Below are 20,777 nucleotides of genomic sequence, written 5' to 3'. Positions count from 1 at the left end.
AAGGAAGTCTCACAAACACTGTTCAGCAATGGCTAAAACACGGCTGTGTAATCAGCATTGCTTTGGTCACAGATCTAAAGCACAGCACCATGTGAGCTGCTCTGAAGAGAGCTAACTCCATCCCAGCCAAATCTGCCATAGTCTTTATATTATTATCTCTGGAGTTTTTTGTACTGCTGCAGTGATTCAGGAAAGGTAGATTTGAAAGAGATCCAGCAGTTTAATGTCTTTTGCATGTTAGATGATGAATGCTTGGGAGATCATCCCATTCATAAAGGACTTTATTTATGTGCTAGGAACATGAGTGAGTGAGAATTTTCTCCAGTACGGTAGAGACAAAATGCTTTTCAGGAATCCTGCTAACTTAAGCCCCCAAAAGTACAGGGAAAAAGCTTATTTATTTTATTGACAGTATTTAATTTAGTAAATGCATGAAGTACATAAATCCAATTCCCTAATTATGTTTTTCAGTTACTGTCAATATCACAGTTGCCTTTGCATTGCTTTGCTTTTGTTTTGGCAGAACTGCCTGGGTCCCCTTATGAACATTTTGAAAGAGCACATTACTGGTATGGAGAAGGAGCACCTGATCTCCCATCAGCCTGAACTGACAGCATTTTTCATGAAAGTCTTGGACTTCCGAACAGAGCATGCTGAGGTAGCTTGCTTGGGAGGATGAGCAGCAGCTGCACCTCTCTACATGCCAATTGCATCACTTGTTTAAGAAAAGATTAGTAGATTCCATTGTACATGTGCTCTGAAATTCTGGGCATCCAATATTCTGTTCCACGTTGGTTTTATGGTGGAAAACATGGTAGTTAAGTATTTAGTCTGAAATAGATAAAATTAAAATGTGCTTTGAAAGCTCAAATTCTTGCATTTCAAACTTAGAATTATGTTTTCTGATTTTTCTAGGATGATTTAGAGGAAGTTGGTAAGATAGAGGCTTACATTATTGACTGTCTAATCAGTATGGTTATGAAACTTTCTGAGGCTTCTTTCAGGCCCCTATTCTTCAAGGTAAGAAGTCTAAATATAATTCATCTGCATCAGCATGTTTGTGTTTTCCAGTGCAGAGACACAGGAAACAGCTAATCTGCCTTTCACTTTCAGCTCTTTGATTGGTCCAAAACAGAGACTACCCTAAGAGACAGGCTGCTGACATTCCACCGAATAGCAGACTGCATTGCAGACAAGCTCAAGGGGCTCTTCACCCTCTTTGCTGGTCACTTAGTGAAGCCGTTTGCTGAGACACTGAACCAGGTCAACATTTCTAAAACTGGTAAGTTGTCAATTACTGGCTACAGAGAGACTTAGTCTTGATTGCTGACAGGCTAATTTTAATTGCAGAAATTTTAGTCTCACAGGATTTATTTCACAGCACACATAATTCTTTTCTCTCTTTTTTCTTCCTGTGGTAAATGAGAAATCTTTCTCTGATTGGAACCAAAGGACGTTTTTCGTCTATGGAATGGGGCTGCTATTATAATGTTGTGACCAAATGAAAATTTTCTGTGTCAGCTCCAGTGAGTTCCCTGAGTATGAAATTATGTAGAAAGAGGGTTTCTCTTTTTACTTTTTTCTTTTTCATTCATTGACTTCTCTTATATGCTGCCTGGTGTATCTAGACTCCTCTGCTTTCTTGGGCAAAAATAGGTATTATTTTCTGTGGGAAATTTTGCCCGTCCCAGTTGTAGTGACCTGAAGAAATTCTCCATATCCACAGGTATGGCCAAGCACTTCTCCTGTAGCCAGTGGGTATTCTCTTTTATTTCCATCAGTAGCAGACCTGCTGGGGCAGTAGCTTAAAGCCAGATAATGTATCACATCCGCTTGTTCTGAGTGATGAGTACATAATTGCTATGTAGTACATCCATTAGCCTGATTGACAGACTAGCAATGTTTCTGTCCTGCAGTTTTGTAGGAAGTTTTGTGTTTTCATGTCATATTGATAATACTTTTTTTTCTCCTTGGCTCATGTGTAGATGAAGCTTTCTTTGACTCAGACAATAACACAGAAAAGAGCTGTCTACTGTTGCAGTTCACCATGGACTGTCTGCACAAGCTGTTCCTCTTTGACACCCAGAAGTTTTTGAGTAAAGAAAGAGCAGAAACCTTGATGCAGCCTCTGGTCGATCAGGTACTGACAAATCCATAGAAACAATTCATAACTAATTTTTTTTTCATAGTTAACAAAAAAATCAGATGTCAGTCCTCTCCCTTAACAAAAAAGGGGGCATTAGTTCATCATTTTTGGGCCACAGACAGTATTGATTTCTTTGCCTAAGGCTTTGAATTACTGTCTTTTTGTATCCTTTTTTTAAATGTCTTCATTCTATAAGGTTCATGCATGTTTATTGAGCTCTTGCAGAAGTGCACTCCCACTGATGAGCTTTGACTTAATTCTTCAGTACCTGAAAGCCAAAGCTAGAATTATTTTTGGCTGGGTTTATCTGAGCCTGGATCTGTTTTACTTCCACAGTTAGAAAATGTGCTTGGAGGAGATGAGAAGTTCCAGGAAAGAGTGACAGCACACCTGATACCCTGCATAGCTCAGTTTTCAGTGGCAATGGCAGATGATTCTCTTTGGAAACCACTGAACTACCAGATCCTGCTGAAGACAAGGCACAGTTCTCCTAAGGTTGGGAGCCATCAGAATTTGAACTGGTTTTCTTTGTCATGCTAGAAAATGGGAACAGTGCTCCCAAAATCAGAAGTGAATTAACCAAGTCATTGCTGAAATAGTAGCCTAAATTAAAATACTGATGCTGTACAACAGTATTCCCAAGTTGTAGAGATGGGTGCAACATGCTTTTCTGCTCTAGCTGTAAGCAGTTAATATTCCATGTCTTTTGTGCTGTGGGGTTTGGGCTTTTTGAAGATTTGGTATCTGTTGGAATAAAAGATGTTTGTGTACGAAGACAGGGCACTTCAGAGGGGTAACAGGAAGACAGTTATCAGCTTTCAGACCTGTTCATAGAGTTTTGTCAAGACTCCTATTGACAGGTTACAGATATCAAGGGAGTGTACTTGGTTTTTCACAGTGCTGAGCTAAGCTCTGGTAGAGTGGAAGTGGCATTGTGACAGGAAGTTAAAAGTCCATTATATCAAATAACTTCCAGCAATATTACCTGCTTCTTACAACCTGTTTTGTATTTGCCATTATGTTAACCCAAATGTTAGTATTTAAATTTGCTTAAAACTAGCTCCCTTCAGTAATGAAAGATTATAACCTTACAATGAATGGAAGGAAGGTAGAGGTGGGGGAAAACTTGGAACTATACTGTAGTGTTTGTTTCCTTACCTAATTGTTTTGATTTAGGTCCGATTTGCTGCCCTGCTTGCTTTGATAGAAGTCGCACAAAAACTGAAGGAGAACTACCTGGTCCTGCTACCAGAATCTATTCCATTCTTAGCTGAGCTTATGGAAGGTAATGTTCTAAACTGGCATTAGTGACTCATTTCAATTTCAGATTCAGACAGGCTCACTGTTATAACTGCTATAAATCTTATGAATTTGTATATGGTAGCTTATACTGTGTAAAATGCAAACTAAAATGGATTATGTTAAACACTCATGAAGTTCAGTTAAATTATGGTGGCTTCTTCAGTGTTGTAGCCTTTGCACATCTCCCCATGTGCAAGTTTTAGATCACTGTTAGCAGAAAGAGTTTGCCTAGTTCAGTGACAAAATATTCCTGAATAATAATTTCAAATACGGTGTTTTAGGATGGTTCTAGCCTTGATGGTGAAGCCTTCCTTGGGTAGCCTTGTAATTCCTGCTCAATTTCTTTTTCTAGATGAATGTGAAGAAGTTGAACAGCAATGTCAGAAGACAATTCAACAACTGGAAGTCATTTTGGGAGAACCACTCCAAAGCTACTTCTAATTTTATGCCCTTAATTTTCAAATTTTGTCTGAATTGTGTTAGCTTTACACATTCAGGTGTTACAGGCAAACTGTCATAACAGTTTTTATCAGAGACAAGATTTTAACTTTTTAATAAAATATTTTAAGAATCTGGCTTTATAATTTCTGGATGAACTGGGGACTTTCCTTATGACTTTTCCTTAACTGCTCTTTTCTTAACAGTGGGAAACTGGTACAGGCTATGAACAAATCCTGAATGACAACATGTGAGACTTACTGAATTCCACTGTGCTCAGGGCATAGAGTTACTGTCCCAGTGGAGGGGCTGTCATGCTCCAAGCATGGTCCTCACTGGACCAATGCACTGCAATCCTGAAAATCTGGTTTTTTTCTGTCATCTGTAGGGAAGTAAAAAGTATACCACTAAAGACACTGAAAAATAACTTCCAAGAAACTATGATTCATGTAGAAACTAAATCTGTTTTACAGTCTTTAAAGACTGCTACTGATTAGCTGAAGTTCAAGAATAAATTGCTTGCTTTGATAATGGATTTACCCAAAAAATTACTACTTGTTTTGCACCATGAGGTGCTGGTTCATTAAACTGGTACTAAGAAAGGCACTCATACTCTGTAAAATAGGGTTTAAAATGCAACAGGGTAAAACTGACACTATAAAGAGGATAATGTTACATCCTATTGGGTGCGCCTCTGTCCAGGGTGCAGCATGACATGTAGATCCCATATGTGGAAAGGTTACCACATCAAGCTCTTACAGGATTTTCTTAAAACTGTTAATTGTGTCTGCTGTCAAACAAAAAGGACATTCCCATGAGAACATCTGCTGAAGTCTCAGCTAAAGGCAAGGACACACAAGTGGTGTTACTGCCATAGGGAGCTGCCTACCAGCTCCCCCATTCCAATGAGTTTATCCTGCAGCCAAGGGGTCTGTACAGCACAGCACAGAACCACATTGTCCTGAAGGCCACCCCAGCACAGCCACAGCCCAGCTCCAGTGCCTGCTCAGGTTAACTGCTCTGCATTACTAAATCCTTGATTAGAAATGGTTCTCCAGTCAGGGTCACTTTGCCAACTTAAGAGATACTGGTAAGACAATAACAAAACAAAACAAAACAAGATAATAGACCAAAAAGGGATCATAGCTACTTAGCTACACTTGGAGAAAAGCAGAGTTCACGTATGTTTTTATTGATGTTTTTTATACATTAAATTTGCTCTTTTAAAATCTTTTAGTGTACATCTTATTCCTGAAATTGCTTTGTTATTAGCAGTCTTAAGACATACAGGGACATCCTTTGGGCATGTATTGACAACCAATAGTAACTTATTTTTAAAAAGGATATAAAAAGACTGGCATTTTTATGGAAAACTGAATAGGAACAGTTTATTTCACATAGTATTTTAATACAAGACTGAAAAAGGACTCCTTCTCTAGTCCACTGCTGAGTAGTCAAGTGCCATCTCAGCTGAAACTCTACCTGGACTACCTGGATTCAGACATATTCTAAAAATGAAACCCACAAACATCTACTTCAGACCCCAAGGATTCTTAACCCAGTTAGGAGCCACTTCAGATCAAACAAGCTTTGCGAGGTTCATGTTGAATTGAAACCAGCTAAATCCCTTTCTGGTGTTTTACTTTGGAAAACTAAAAGCTAGAAATCTTGGGCCCTTGTAAGCAGGAGGTGACATAACCATAACACAGATGTCAGAGAAGGTGCTACTGCAGCAGCAGGCTAAGAGGTAAGATCAAACTTCTTGCCTTTTGCCGGAAGTAAGGGGTCAACTGTTTGCTTAATCCAGCCTCACTGTAAAGGTTATTGGTCTAACATAAATTAGGACATATAAAATTATAATCCATAGTTCTATATTAAATAAATTATAAACATCCCTTTCGAGGCAGACAACTATCTTTGGATTCTATTTCAGTCTCATTTCTACTTCACAATATTGAATGTATGGTGTCGAGGAATGCTAAATGGTAGTTAAACATAACATACAGAGTGCAATTGTTGGACACAGTATGATGCAGCATTTTCATATTGCTAGGTTCAGTAATGCAGGAGATTTATCTGAGCAAACACTAACAGCTTGCCAGGAAACTGAAGACTAGAGAAGGATTTAAATTTGCAGTTAGCATTTCTGGTACTTGCCTAACTCACAGAGGCAAATGCAAAGCCTAGATAGGTTAAAGGCAGGCTCAGCATAAGTCAGCACCTGTTTGTACTTGACAAGGAGGCACTGTCATTTAGAAGAGGTTAAATTATTTCAGTACTGATTGAAAAGAACTACCAGCTCCTCACATCCAACAAGTGAACATCTCCTATGACTTCCACTATGTTGATCTTTTCAAGTTGTTTAAAACGATGCTTGTACTCCAGAGTGTGAACACCATTCACAGCAACTTTGAACTGGTAGGCATCACAGAAAATAATCAGCTGGAAAGCAAGAAGAGAAACAGTTAAGATTTAAGCTCAGGTAAGATGTGAAAAACAATCTGATGACCTAGCATAGACTTGGGCTAGACATGTTTCTGCTACAAAGAATGTTTCATGCAAAAGCAACATTTAAAAACAAAAATAGGGCAGAAAAAAAATTCACAGAATCATAGAATAACTTAAATAGCAATAAGGACCCATAAGGATCATCAAGTCCAACTCAATTTAATTTTACTCTTAGCACAGGTTGAATTTTTGCAACTACTTAAAACTGTTACTAAATAAAATCTCTGCTCTCTAATGTCCCATTTAATTCGAAGTATTTTCAAGACATGAAATGCAGGAATAGAAGTTTTATTTAAATCTGTATTAGTAATAGGACATTTAAGCACCAATGTTAATCCGTTTGGCAGATTTTTTCAGGTTGATGGTCTTTCAGTTCATCTTACCTCAAAATACATCCCTGGACTGAAAGGAAAGTTAGCAACTTCCTTTTCTTCTTCTCCCCAGCTGTCATGAAGGTAGGAATTTCTTACAAAAACTTTGTTTTTCATTCGGGGATTCAGATGTAAAGCAATGTCCTTTGAGTCACTTGGTCTCAGATTGACTGCAAAGCTGTAAGATATTTTTTTAAAGTTTACTGCACCAAGGGTTTACAGACATGACAAGAGCAGTCAATGCCATTTACCAAGTCCTCAGCCAATGTTCAGGCGGTTTGGGAGCCAGGGCTTTGATTCACCTGAAGAACCAAGCAGGGAGCCAGCCAGCATGCACTCATCTCCTCTGCACAGAAACCTTTGCTGGAGGCAGCAAATGTAGGACATGACCCTGCTAGATGCACTTCATCATTTGCAGCTTTCTGTACATGTCTCAGCAAGAAGCTATTGAGCCTAGAGTGGCTCCCCTACTGCACTAGGAAGCAGCATTCTCACAGGAACACATGGAGCTGCCTGCTTCCCCACCTCTCACTCAAGCACTGGGAGCCTTTCTTTTACCTGAAGATACCATATCCTTTCTGCCAACAAACTGGTTGGACTCTAAGGAAAAGTTTAAGGATTCTCTCCATACATTTAAGACTGCTGGGATGCCGCGCATACAAAACATTATTTTGTAGGCAGGAAAGCTCTGCCCAGGCTGAGTGAATACTCTGCCATCTCAGACATGAGCACCAAACAGGGCTCCTAAAGGGGAGCTCTGGAGAAGGGTGATCAGAGGGAACAGTTATTCAAATTCAAATGACTGCTTCAACCTGTGGCAAAGACCTTACCGCATTTGAAGAAAAAAAATATTTCCTCCCCACCCAAATTAGCTCCAGCTGTCAGATTGTTGCCCTCTTTTGACTTATTCAGTCCATCTAGGAAATACTGCAACACTTCCAACCTGTGAAGTTCTCTTTTTCACCAAGAAAAAGAAACATCTAAAGCTGTGTGAACTGAGCGAAAGACATTGAATAATTTATAAACTCAATATAAATATATAGGTTTAAAAGCATAAACATAAAAAGCAGACAATCTGCATGCTTTAACAGCCAAAAGCCTCTTCATGCTTACATGCATCTGAGCACATTCAGCACTTGAAAAGTGCTAATAAACTTTTCAAGCTAAAAGAAGGGAAAGAAATGCTACTCTCTAAGTATTAATTATCCTATTCAATCTGAAGTCCATCCAAACTTTGTGGATAAGGATTCCAGAATGAACTCTGAATGCTGTTCAACTGCAGGTAAGAAACGTGCCCTGAGGAAGCAGGAGTGCAATACACATTCAAAATGTGAAAACATGCTTCCCATCATTTTCATTTTTCATTAATTGCTTCATTTTTAGGCATGTTTTTGCAGAGCCAAAACTACCCCTCAGGTAAAGGGCATGCTGAAGCACAGCTCCATTTTGACTGCGTTATGCTCCCCTACTCCCTGAGCTTTATTTCATGTTTGGAAAACATGTTATTTGCAACCCTTCATTCCTAGTTTGCTATCAAAATTATTGCTCATACTCCCCTATCAGCTTTCATGGAATCACAGAATGCCCTGGGTTGGGAGGGACCTTAAACCTCATCTCGTACCAATCCCTCTGCAATGAGCAGGGACACTTTCACCAGACCTGGTTGCTCAGGGCTCCATCCAACCTGGCCTTGAACACTGCCAAACATTGGACATCCACAATTTCTCTGGAAACTTTGTTCCAATGTCTCACTATCCCCAGAATAATGAACTTCTTCCTCATATCTAACCTAAACCTATTCTCTTTCAATTGGAAGCCATTCCCCCTTTTCTGTCACTACATGCTCCTCTAAAAAGTCTCTCTCCATGTTTCTTATAGGCACCCTTCATGTACCGGAAAGCCACAATTAGGTCTTCTTGAAGCACTTTTTTTCCCAGGCTGAACAATCCCAATTCTCTTAGCCTTTCCTTTTTGGAGAGGTGCTCCATCCTTCTTAATCACTCAGTTAATCACTTTCATCACTCAGTTATTGTCAATTAGGCACATTCATGCTTATCCCAAGGAGGTTTGTCAGAGAAATATTGTAACATGCAGCATTTGAGCACACCCACAACTTGCCTCACTTATGTTTCACCTATTTCTAACACATCCTTACTCTTGGATCTCCTTAGAATAAAAGCTGTCTGTACAGTACATCTGCTCACACCTCCTGCACAATGGAAAGCCCTGAACAAACACACAAATTTGTGAATGACACAGATTTAGTAGGTAAGACACTCAGGTTTTACCTTCACTTTTCACAACGGAGCTGCACATTCAAGTCCTCTCTAAAGCGGTAATCCTGCTGGTTCCTGAGGAAACTGCACTGTAGTTTCAGGTGATTCCAGATGCTAAGTTGCAAGTGAGTAAGGATATACAGAGGCAATGGAAAGGCCTACTCATTCTCAAGAGCACCTCAGTTAAATAACAGAAAAATAGCCCATCAGTAACACATACCTCTTTGGGTTTTTATTCACTTCTCCTTTAATGGCAATTGTGCATCCTGGACGAAGTGCAGTATCAAGCTTCCCAGTGTAAGGAACACCCTGGAAGTACACCCCCAGTAAAAATCTTGACTGTGACTTACTTTTTTTTAATACAAGCTGAGCTTTACCATGGCATGATGAAATTTTGGCCTACAATTGCAAATTTGAACTTACAGCTAAAGTTATTCCTACAGCATATTGCAGGATCCTAATAGTACAGTGGAAAACTTACACTGAGATAAATACATCAATGTACTGGGTTTTAATTTAGACTATTACCTTGGGTTCAAAACAAACAAACTAATGGTGAGAGGAGGGGAGGAAGGGGAAAAAAAAGAAAAAAGTAAGCATGAAACTCCCTGTAATAGTTTAAATTCATATCACATAATTATTCAGACATATACCTGACTTCTCATCTCCGGAAGTACCATTTTTGCTTTAAAGAAAAAGACTTATGTTGAGGTGTGTTGTTGTCCCATGGTCACATAAGTACTAGAAGTAGAGTCACTAAGTGTTCTGTCCTCCTGGCAGCAGTTCATAATGATAGTGCAAGTATTTTATTCATCTTTACTTTTCATTGTGCTAGCAGTTATTTTTACCAGGGAAAAGAAGGGAATGGATAAGCACTTCACTTTTATGTTTTTGCTGAAGCCCACCACTTGCAGATTACAATATTTTGTGTTACTTGGTTTAGAAAAAAAGACTGGAGAAGGCAGGCTGTTAAGTGACAAAGCATCTAAAATTATGGCACTCACTGCAACTTCACTTTCTCCACAAATTCTATGTGTATATATTCCTGGCTTCAGCCCCTTTTCAGTTTGAGTGCGGTCCGTGCTCCAGTAGGGATACAGTTCACCTGCACAGGTTTTTGCAAAAAGATGAGCACTCACTCCATCTACACTCCATATTAGCTGGGTACAAGTTCCACCCCTGAAGTGCAACACTTGCATCCAGCTGCCTAAAGTGCACACAGAGATCTGACAGCAAGAGGAAGATGTGGCAGACAGGTTCCACACCTGTTAACATAATGACTGCAGAATACTTTTGCTTTGCAGGCATTCCCTAAGGCAGAAAAAACAAAGTATGCCTATTTGAAAAAAAAAGTGACCTTTAAAACTTCAGATACTTCACTTTTAATTTGTTTATGGTTGTGGATACTGTGTTTATCTTTTGGGTTTTCTAAATGATTTAACAATAGTCTCATTTGTACTAGGAGCAAAGGATTACCCTCTACAAAACCTCACTGATGATCTTTCTCCAGTTGACTGTCAATTCCTTTCTTCTTGTTTTTGTGCATGTCTTTTCAGAAATAACTGAAGTATTTTTGATTGGTTTTTATTCTACATTTGCCACAAATCTACAGGAAACACTTACCAATTGTGAACCATTTGGCATTTCCCCCTACAAGAGAAGAAAAGAACATTATCTAGCTTATCAGACAACAGGGAGATTCATTCAACGTTTTACAAACATACGTACATTTTCTGTGCTTATCTTTGTTACTCCTAGAGACGATGGCTGAGAGTCTTGTAAAGACTGCAGAAAGAGAGATATTTAGGTGTCATTGCTAACGTCATATAACTTTAGCATAAAGTTGGTTTAGAACAATGTAAGGATCATCGTGCTTTGAATGGCGAACTGTTAAGATGGAAATCTAGGGCTATGTTAATGAAAAAGATAGCCAAACGCCTACAAACTACAGAAAAGTTCTGAAGATCACATTACAATTTGGATTTTTATTTAACAGTCAGAACACTGTGAAACCCTCAGGAACTCAGGGTACCCATAGACTTTTCCTCATAGTGTGGCAAGTCCATACAGCTGGGTTCTTGGGATTCTAAGCAGCCCTCTACATCACTGTCCCTCCTCATGGGAAGGGCAGATGAGCAACATGGCCATGGCAGAGACAGTTCCAGCTTAGCCCTAGCAGATTGTGTCTTCAGATTGTTTATTTCAATACAAACTCATAACTTCCTCCTCAGAAAAGTGTATTAGAAGCAAAGACTAAAAGGAAAGAATCACCTTTCTCCATTCCTTTCTTCCACAAAGCATACAGCATCAGCAGGCACAGATTAAACTAAGTGTATGTTTTGTGCTTGGGTCAGAAACCAACCTACAGCACCTGCTTGCCCTCAAGCTCTTCTTGGAGTCAAGTCCTCCACGATTAGGATGCAGACAGCTTTTGCAGGAATATTATTCTGGCAACATGCCCAAGACCAAGTGATGGGACCCATGAGGATCTGTTTACCATCTTTGCAAATGGTCTTTAAACATAGCAGACCTATGTTTAAAGCTTAGACATTATTATGCTCAGCTTCTTCTTCTACCAAAACAATTATTAGTCTGCTGACCTGAGTTAGACCTGGTATTTGGCAGCAAGAGTCAAAAGCTTCAACCACAATGTAGTGAAGATTGTGCTGAAGAGACCCAGAGTATCTCACAGGAGAAGGTAGGCTACCTTAGTGAACAATCCCAATTCTGTGGCAGAAAAGGGAAAAGACATTCACCTTCTCTATCTCCCTGGAATTTACACCTTCAGTTTCTGTTCTAAAAATCTAACTCTTTCAGAATAAAAGGAGCTTTCCTTCTCCACAGGGAAAAACTCCATGTTAGATTACTATCAGCAGCAGAGCTGGCAGCTGAGAGGAGGCACAGCACAGCCTTCACTTCAAATTCATTGCAGTTTGGTCCACTACAAAGTCTGAGAAAGAATACTTCTTTTCATCCCCATAAATGTACATTTCTGACTTCAGTCAACAAATCAGTCAGTTTAGCAGGAAAAACAGGGCTATGTGCACAAGGAGCTCCAGCTATGGCCAACCTTGGCATTTCAAAGCCAAGCAACAAGTTACAGCCATGGCTACACTTGCCTCTCAGAAGCACTGAATACTCAAGAGTTCATTCTGAAGCCACTGCAATATTTGGAAAGTCTAATCCACTCGTAGACTAAGTATCCAATCAATTCTTATACCATTTGCCCTGTTAACTTTGTAAGCTGTAAACTTTTGTCACATTCTTGCCCCTAACTGCAATACTGAAACAGGAAGACACAAATCCTCATGAGAGTCACATGCTGAAATGTGGGGAAACCAAAATCTCCTTACTAATGTTGGACTGTGTAGCTGCTTCTCCTTCCTTTTCACCATAAATCCGACTATGCAGCTTAGCAGGACAGAGGAAATGAATCAAGTCAGCTATATGTACATCTTACCTTAGAAACAAACTCAATGGTTTTGATCTGCACTTTGCCATATATTCCAAGAGTATCTATTTTTTCAAGGCTAATTCTGTGGTTGTAGAGCAGCAAGTGCTTTTTGTTTACAGTCACCTAAAGAGATGGGAAACCAAACAGAAAAACTGTATTAAATATACATTGCACCAGCCATGTATCAAACTGTATGCACACATCTGGTTTATACTGGTTTGGTGCAGAAACAATTTGGTACAAAACACTCCTAGGAGTGTCCTAGAAACATAAGATCAACTAAGTTCAGCTCATCCATGATTCAGTCTCTCTTTTCATCACTATGAGGGAGATTCACTTATCTACACTAAAATTTGCAATTCACACCTCTGTTTCTAACACCTGATCATTTACCAATGTGGTATTATCAATATAATAGAATATACTACTGCAGTCTAACAGAGCAAGACAAATACACCTCACATGTCTCCTCCAAGAGGACTGTCCTATACTAGCCACAGAACAGGTTTATCCCAAGATTAGCCCTTTGCACATACAGAGGGAAGGGTGGAGTAGCCATTAGCTATGGCAGGAAGTTCCTTGCCTACTCATCCAACTTGGAGGGAAGCAATACAAAATTAAAGGTCTGGTTTAATTAGCACCTCTTTAAAGAAAAACTCTGAACTTTTCTGTAGTTAGACTACACCTAGGTAACAGAGACACCTAGACCTCCAATATTTATTTCAATTATACAAAATACTTCTACTTTTATTGGCCTAAAAATGGCTGCAGATGAAGAATCAACCCAGACTCACCTGGAATTTATCCTTTAAAATCATGATGACAATCTCAAATGACTTTCCTTTTCCAAAGGGCATCTCATAAGTGATCTCCTCCCAGCCCCACTTCTCCCTCTCCAATGTGTTGCAAACAATGCAGCCAGACCTTTTGAAGCGGGGGTTGAAATGGAATGCCACATCAGCTCTAGGCTTTATGCTGCTGCCACACTGTAAATCCACCTGGAACCTAATCACAAAAATAAAACAAACCACATTCAGCTCAGTCTCTCAAGAACTCACCTAAAGGTTTGGTACATTGTGTGTTACTGTGAAGCCTCAGAACAGGCAGACACAATGAATGTCACTGGACAAGAAAAGATCCCCAAAGAAACATGTGTCCTTCTCTCTTCCTACACAGATGTGAAAGGTTCTCCCATTATCTACTTGCAGTGAATATAAATATTTACATTTATTTAACGGTCATCATTAATATCATGTAAACTCCTCACTTACTGCGTTCATCACCTTCCCTCCCATCACCTTCAGCAGAACATATCAAATGAACCTTGGATAAGGTCAGGGAACAGAACTCCCTTACTGGGCACAAGCACTAGTCCATGCCTCCCTATCCCAGTTTAACTTAATTCTCACACACAACACATTCAGTTACCAATTTTGTTAGTGTCAGATTACCCTTTAAGCCTGCATTCAATCTGATGTTATCAAAAGGATTTAGATCAAGCCTTTGTGTGCCATCCTAAGAAGGATCCCTGGAAACATTTCACCCTTTATGGTCTCGCTTACATGGTGACACTGCAAAACTTGACAAAATAGCCTCTACCTGTCTGCATCATCAGGAACAGTCCCACGTATCACAATCAGCTCTCCAGGAACAAGGCCACCGTGTATTGTCCCAACATATGGAATGATCTAGAAGAGGGAAGAACAAAAAGAGAAGAAAACATACTGCAATACTATTTTGTGATGGAGGCAAGAAACCCCAAACCAGTTTAAAAATTAGTATTCTAATCCTTAATTATATGATTCTCTACAACATTAGAAGAAACACAACTAGTTTTTAATATAAAAGAATACACAACAGGAAGGGAAAACCTGGCATATTTTCCCCTACAAAAACCAAGATTTTCAGATAAAACTAAAATTTCCATCCTCCATTTTTAGCTCTCAAATGAAGAGTCATAATAGTCAAAAGAGTCAAATGAAGAGTCTATTGCCTCACTATTCATAAAGCATAAAGAGGATTCACTTCAAATTCGGTAATTCCCAAGAGTTGACTATTATCAGCCCCTTGCTGGTACCAGAAGGCAACTTCCACAACTCCTCTGACCCCAGACTACAGGAGCTGCCTTTTTGCTTGTTCTTGCTCCATTAGGGAAAACAATGATAGGAAGAGACTATGTCACAGAGTGTCTTCTCAGTAAAACCTACATAAACACAACAAAATACCTCATCCAAATGAGCCAAGAACTGCAAAGTGCACTAAAACAGCCCCGTCCACGAGTCTCGGATTTTATGGTGCCTACAGTATGCAGTCTGGCTCAAAGCCTCACTATCTCTTCTTCCTTATCAATAGCTGGAGAAGGTAACATATGGATGTTACACTGAACTGAAATGGCAGCATGGTGAGAGTTGTCAAGCCATAGGGAGGCATGTGTCATTTAGGATAAAAGCCCCAAACACCCCGGCACAGCTCACTGGCAAAGACTCAGACACGCTCACAGAAGCCCTACTCTGATCATCCAGCATTTCAGGAAGGGATGGGAAGCACCTTAACATTAAACTGTGGAAATTCCCAGGTGCCTGGCCCAAAAGCAAAGCAGTAAGTCTACATCTCATCACATGTGTGATGTGCTCCAGATTAAAAAAAGAAGTAAATGGTAGAAAATGTTGCACTTGCTCTGGTTAACCAAAAGGAAATTTTGCAAAGGTCGATTTTGATAGTTTGTAAGATTTTAGGATACTCCTGAAATGAAACATCAATTGCAAACAAGAGTTCCAGTAATTTAACAAAAAAAAACAAACACATTGGAATTACTACTCTTGAATGGAATATTGGACCATAAAACAACGAGTTGAGATTTTTATTTTTAAAATATATAGATCATTGCATGAAACAGGCAGATATGATAAGGGTATGTGTTTGCTGACACATATTTTTGTTAATCTGTGAGGAAAACGGAATGACAACAGAAATTGTCTAAATCCAGTGTTGATCATTTCTGCCAGTAGATCCTTTTCTGCCCATTCTCCACTTTCCTTCTCAGCTACCCACCCACTGCATAAAACCTAATTCAGAGTCATCTTCTGCATCAGAAAAAAAAAATAGGACCTGCTTCTCAAGCAAATTGGCCGGTTGTTTTAAGTCTCATCATCTCTATTGGCTTTAGCAGGTGCAGTGGAGGAAGACCAAAATGTGAAATTAAGTGTTAAAAGTGAAAGAAAAGTGAAATCCCTTTGCTTACTAGTAGTGGCTTGCTTCCTTAAAATACAAGCTGCACACCAGAAGATAACTTTTATTCAAACAATAATAATCAAAAATTAAAAGTCTATCTTGATTGTTCTCATTCTTACACTCTGCTCCTGAGGTGCAATAGCTCTACTGCAATAAAGTAGTAAGTTACTGGTTCGGTCTCCAAAGACAAAGCAAAGAAGCACACACAGGTCAGGGATACTGGGACTTGACCACTTTAGTGAAGCAAAGTTCTATACTTCCTGAAATGGAACTGTGGTAAAAGCACTTCTTTATATTCAAAAGGATGCATTTATTTAAAAGAAAAGGTGGCTCATCAACTCTTCAGAAGCACAGATGTGGAACCCACAACACCATAATAGAGAATTTTCTGGGTGCAATACTACAGACTTAATGGAACTTGGTAATTACAGAATGCGCCTATAATTTCCTCATGTCTCAAGATGCTCTTCTACTTTCTCCTCATTTATCAAGAATAGTGCTTGTCATATGACACGATCTACCATCATCCTGCCTTTCTTCCAGATCTCCAAAACTCTGCTCTAAAGCCAACTGGTCAACTGCAACTGAGTTTGAGAGGTCTCGAAGATTATGTTCTTCCTAAAAGAAAATGCCAGTTTTCATAAAACAAGAGGAGAATCATGATCTTACAGAGGAAAGGACTGCGACAAAAGCTTTTATCCAGCATGCTGGATATCAGACAGCTGCCCCACCCGATGGGACATGACATCATTTCTTGTCAGATGGGTGGAGTAAAGGGCATAAAGGAGCAAAGCAGATTTTCTACATGCTTGAGAACGGTACAATAATGAAGAAATACATCCCACTCTCAGACTCAAACCTGTAATAAAGTTATGAAGTTTTGCTGCTAATGGAACAATGTACTGAAACAATGACATTTTCATAGCCTGCCCTGCTACAGAAGGGCTGAGGTTGGAAGACACCTCTGGTCTCTCTAACGAAATGCCATGCTCTAAGCAAGGTCAGAGCAGGTTGCTCACTGCCTTGTCTGAAGGCTGCCCCAAAGTCATCTGGCACAATCTTTCCCAACTCTGCCTCCACATTCCAATCCCAAATACTCATTCTTTTTCCCACAATAGACTCTTGACCCCTAAGCTCTAGTTGAATTCTCCTGCTAGGTCTTTTCAGCCATCATACCGGTCAGTCCCTTGCAGCCACCCAATTTTGCTGGACTCTTAGTCTGCCTCTGACACTACTCATTGGTCCTAAACATCTCCTGATCCTTCTCTTCACACCTCCTCTCCCACCAAGATCTCCATCTACCAACTTTCATCCTCCCTCTCCTTTTGCACTTCAGTCCTGCCACCTTTTAGTTCATCATACAGCTTTCCTTCCTCTTCCAGCTGGGTTCTTGTGAAGGAGGTTGAAATTGTTCCCCCCTCATGCCTAACTCTATTCACTTTGCAAGCACTGACCATACACTGGGGACAAACAATCAGATTCTCTGAGGGCCCAATAGTGCAACAGTGCAAAGCTGCAGCAGATAAGGAAGTGTGCAGGCCTGTGCTACTGCACATTCCCCATAAATACTTCACACATTTTAGTATTTTAAAGGGGTCTAGCACAGAATGGTAAAAATACTATTTCCTGCAGGTTCAAATGAACAACCTTTTTTAAGACACAACAGAAAACACAGCTTCAGGTCACCCCTTCAGGGTAAGCCAAAGTCAGGCTGCTGTCACAGACCATGAGAATGACAGAATTTTCCAGAGAAAGTTTTCAGACTCTGAGCTAGGCAAACAAAATTCTGTCAAATCCAGTCTTTGCAACTGCTGAATCATGCCAGCTCAAGTCTTCCGTAGAAAATAGGATTGACTATGAATTAAAATATGAACTATGAAAAAAGATCCCAAGTTCAGTTGTTCAGACTGAAGTTACAGGCACCACAAAAAAAAACATTTCATGAAAGCTGCCAAGCACCACCCGTGTTTACAGAGAATGAGGAGTGAAAACACATCATACTTTCACTTTCCAGCATATTCTGCAAAAATGCCAGACGTCTACATAAACTGTACATGAAACAGGATTATCCTCCAAGGCTGACAAAACATCTGTCCTCTTTTGGAAGTCCTGTCCATTTGTTTACAGCACAATTTCTAAACACCATCAGCTCTTCGTGTCACCTGTGACATTCTCCCTCAAAAACCTGAGTGATGCAGAGCTCTCAGTAGCACCCCTCACTGTGCACAACAGTACTGTTGATATAAAACAGCAAAGTCCCCTCTCCCAGGTGACACACTGTTGAAATGACAGAGGAGTTACCGGGTTGCTGATTGTCTTCTGTGATGTATCCAAGGGCAGTTCATGTATTTCTTTCTGTGGCGTATCCAAGGTCAGTTTACGCATTTCCTCCTGTGGTGCACCTAAGGACGTCATCTTCCCTCCTCCAGCTGAAGTTTGTCAGTTCTGTGCGGCCACTGCTGGAGCGTATGTAAAGAACTCACTGATCAGGCAACACCAAAGGAGTGATCCCTTCAAAAAAAAAACCCAAAAACTTTAATTAAAGAGAAAAAAGGTGACACAACATGAAGTGAAACCCTCAGTACCTCCAAGGTAAAGAGCACAAGAACGATGCAAACATCTTTCCAGTAAATCTGCTGGAGTTTTAAAATATGAAATTAAAAGGCCTGCTTAAAGCACTGACATATCCCACTGGTAAACAATGTCAGCAGCAGTGTGCTATCCCCAGATTTGCCATGGCAGTCAAGCCTTAGCAGGTGACCGAGCCTTTTCCACCTTTATCTTACATAAAGTTAAGAAATACTAGGCAAAAACAAAGAAGAGAAACAGAGGGTCTTCTATATTTCTTCCTCCAACACATACACTCCCAGAACTACACAAGTAATAACAGGAGTTTGTAAAACTATCATTAAATGCACAACATTAATAAGAAATAAAGTTTATGAGTATACTCAGCTACACTGCAACTTCTTTAGCAAATCCTTTAACAAAGTGTCCAAAATTCAGGGCCCAATTGAAACTACTAAGTATTATTTCTGCCATATTCTGGTGAAGGTAGCATGTAAGCTATGTGGTGATGACAAGCAGACAGGGAAGAAGCTAAAGGTGAGGACTCTAGCCACATTATTGTGTGACAACAGCAAGCAATGTTATGAAGAAGGAAAAAAAAAAAAACAACCAACCAAACAAAAAAAAAACCCAAAAAAATAAAACCACAGAAAAAAATTCCAAAACAACACAAAACCAAAACTCCAAGGTCTGTGGCTTGTTCTACAGGGATTAATCTTCTGCAATGATTAAACAATAGAGTGGTCCATTTTGCAACACCTGACTTAACTTGTTGGAGATTTGGACCAGATGGATATTACCTCACCCACTTAAGACCAGTATCTAGAATACATTTCAGAAAGCATAACATACTTTAATTAAACACTGCATAACTACTTTGCCCTTTGACCTTCTCAACAGATACTACCATAAATTCACTTTTACCTGTGCAGGCAAGTTTTATCAATTTCATTTTTAAAAGAAGAAAATAAAGACCAAATCAAACAATAATTTTGCCTTTATGGTTGTACGGTCCAACAGCAGACCCCACGAAAATGAAGCCTACAACCCAGCAGCCTGCTATGTGAACTTCCTGTGCCTGCAACAGCAATCTAGATCCTGCTGGGAGAGGATCCTGGCACAGGATCTTGGCAGGGCAGGTGGCACTATGACAAAGTGATGAGTTAGGGGTTTTCTTGTTTGCCTATTCCTATTTTATTGACAAGGTCGCAATAATGAAGGAAAGCTGCAATTCAGGCTTTGTTTGTCAAAAGCAGGACGTGCAACTGCAAAGCTCTCCTGTATCCTTCTGCCAGAGGAACCACTATACGTGTCACACCAAATCTGCAACGCGGCAAGTTAAGGTTCCCTGGCTGCCCTGTTATCTCACACATTCCAAGGGGCTGGAAATATTTCTCACAGACAAACAGGAAACCATAGAGACAAAAAAAAAATAATAAGCAGCTATTATGCTTCCCACCCTGACACAGAGAAAATGTGTCCTTCACGAGTTACCTTCACGACGGTAACTCCGGCCAGCCCTTACAATTAAAGCGAGATTTTGTACCAGTGCGAACAAGGCTTCTGCAAAGAGAATTACCGAGAGGCTTTCTGGATATCTGCAAGCAATTAAAGCAAAACACTGGCGCTGCCCCCTCGTCCCCCGCTATAAACCCAAGACTCCCGAACACTGGAAGGACACAGGACCAAGCAAGCGCGACCACTTCAGCTTTACAGCGAACCGAGGCAGTCCCGGCTTCCCACAGCCCCGCCGGGAGCAGCCCCTCTCCCCGACACGCACAGGGGCGGGCAGGGGGAGTGTCCCTGCGTTCTGCGCTCCGTCTCTTACCTGCAGGACACACCGCGGCGATCAGCAGCGCCCGCTCACCCGCGGGACGCGCCCGCCCGGCGCTGCCGCCATCGCCGCCGCTCCCGGCCTCGCACCCGCCCCTCACCGCCGTGACGTCATCGCGGCACCGCCCGCGCGGGGGCTGCGGCGCGTGCCCGGCGCGGCCGCCTGGCCCCGGCGCGCGCAGGCGCCTCCCCCTGCGGCCGGCGGGGCTGGGCTGTGGCGGCCGCTGTGCGGCCGGGCTTGAACCTTGTATAGTACATTGCACTCCCTTCCCTGCGAACCTTTCGCTTCCCATGTGTGTTGTGCTTCCTCTGGATGCCCCGTGTTACAGCGCAGCCCCATCTCCTCACGAGGCACATCTCACATCGAGTCACAGAATTGTTAGGTCCTTTCCAACCCTCTGGTGACCAAGTCCAACCCCCCTGCGAAGGCAGGGTCACCTCGAGCAGGTGACACAAGAATGTGGCCAGAATGGGTTTTTAAAGTCTCCAGGCAGGGAGGCTCCACGACCTCCCTGGGCAGCCTGTTCCCAGTGCTCTGCCACCCTCCTCTATGTAAAAAAGTTCTCCCTTATATTCCTGGGGTTTAGTTTATGACCATTGCTCCTCACCCTGTCACTGGGCATCACTGAAAAGAGTTTGGCACCATCCTC

The 20,777-nt window shown here is 40.9% G+C and overlaps 2 protein-coding genes across 7 annotated transcripts in view; one reads left to right on the top strand and one right to left on the bottom strand.

Annotated features, from left to right (window-relative positions):
* Positions 1 to 4,036, top strand: part of HEATR1 (HEAT repeat containing 1) — a 34,742-nt gene extending 30,706 nt beyond the window's left edge. For all 3 annotated transcript variants that reach the window (XM_030944992.1, XM_030944990.1, XM_030944991.1), the window contains exons 39-45: positions 524 to 658; positions 916 to 1,020; positions 1,114 to 1,282; positions 1,986 to 2,140; positions 2,483 to 2,641; positions 3,323 to 3,431; positions 3,801 to 4,036. In XM_030944992.1, coding sequence (XP_030800852.1) covers positions 524 to 658; positions 916 to 1,020; positions 1,114 to 1,282; positions 1,986 to 2,140; positions 2,483 to 2,641; positions 3,323 to 3,431; positions 3,801 to 3,889 — 921 coding nt within the window. In that variant the 3' untranslated portion in view covers positions 3,890 to 4,036. The remainder of the gene's footprint in view (positions 1 to 523; positions 659 to 915; positions 1,021 to 1,113; positions 1,283 to 1,985; positions 2,141 to 2,482; positions 2,642 to 3,322; positions 3,432 to 3,800) is intronic.
* LGALS8 (galectin 8) lies at positions 3,271 to 20,241 on the bottom strand. 4 transcript variants are annotated; one of them, XM_030944993.1, is made up of 11 exons: positions 20,123 to 20,241; positions 18,028 to 18,237; positions 14,095 to 14,183; positions 13,290 to 13,500; positions 12,502 to 12,618; positions 10,770 to 10,826; positions 10,665 to 10,691; positions 9,262 to 9,350; positions 6,778 to 6,943; positions 6,194 to 6,328; positions 3,271 to 4,268 (listed from the first exon to the last, which is right to left on the bottom strand). In XM_030944993.1, the coding sequence occupies exons 2-11, from the start codon at positions 18,139 to 18,141 to the stop codon at positions 4,176 to 4,178; spliced, it is 1,098 nt and encodes a 365-aa protein (XP_030800853.1). In that variant the 5' UTR covers positions 18,142 to 18,237; positions 20,123 to 20,241; the 3' UTR covers positions 3,271 to 4,175. The 4 variants fall into 4 exon arrangements, with proteins under 4 accessions (XP_030800853.1, XP_030800854.1, XP_030800855.1 ...); XM_030944994.1 differs by lacking the exon at positions 10,770 to 10,826; XM_030944995.1 differs by lacking the exon at positions 3,271 to 4,268 and having other exon boundaries at positions 5,069 to 6,328.
* Positions 20,242 to 20,777: the final 536 nt, after the last annotated feature.

Source organism: Camarhynchus parvulus, chromosome 3 (assembly GCF_901933205.1).
Source record: "Camarhynchus parvulus chromosome 3, STF_HiC, whole genome shotgun sequence".
Classification (NCBI taxonomy): domain Eukaryota; kingdom Metazoa; phylum Chordata; class Aves; order Passeriformes; family Thraupidae; genus Camarhynchus; species Camarhynchus parvulus.
The sequence above is the reverse complement of the archived record's forward strand: the minus strand, read 5'-3'. Positions and strand labels throughout refer to the sequence as shown.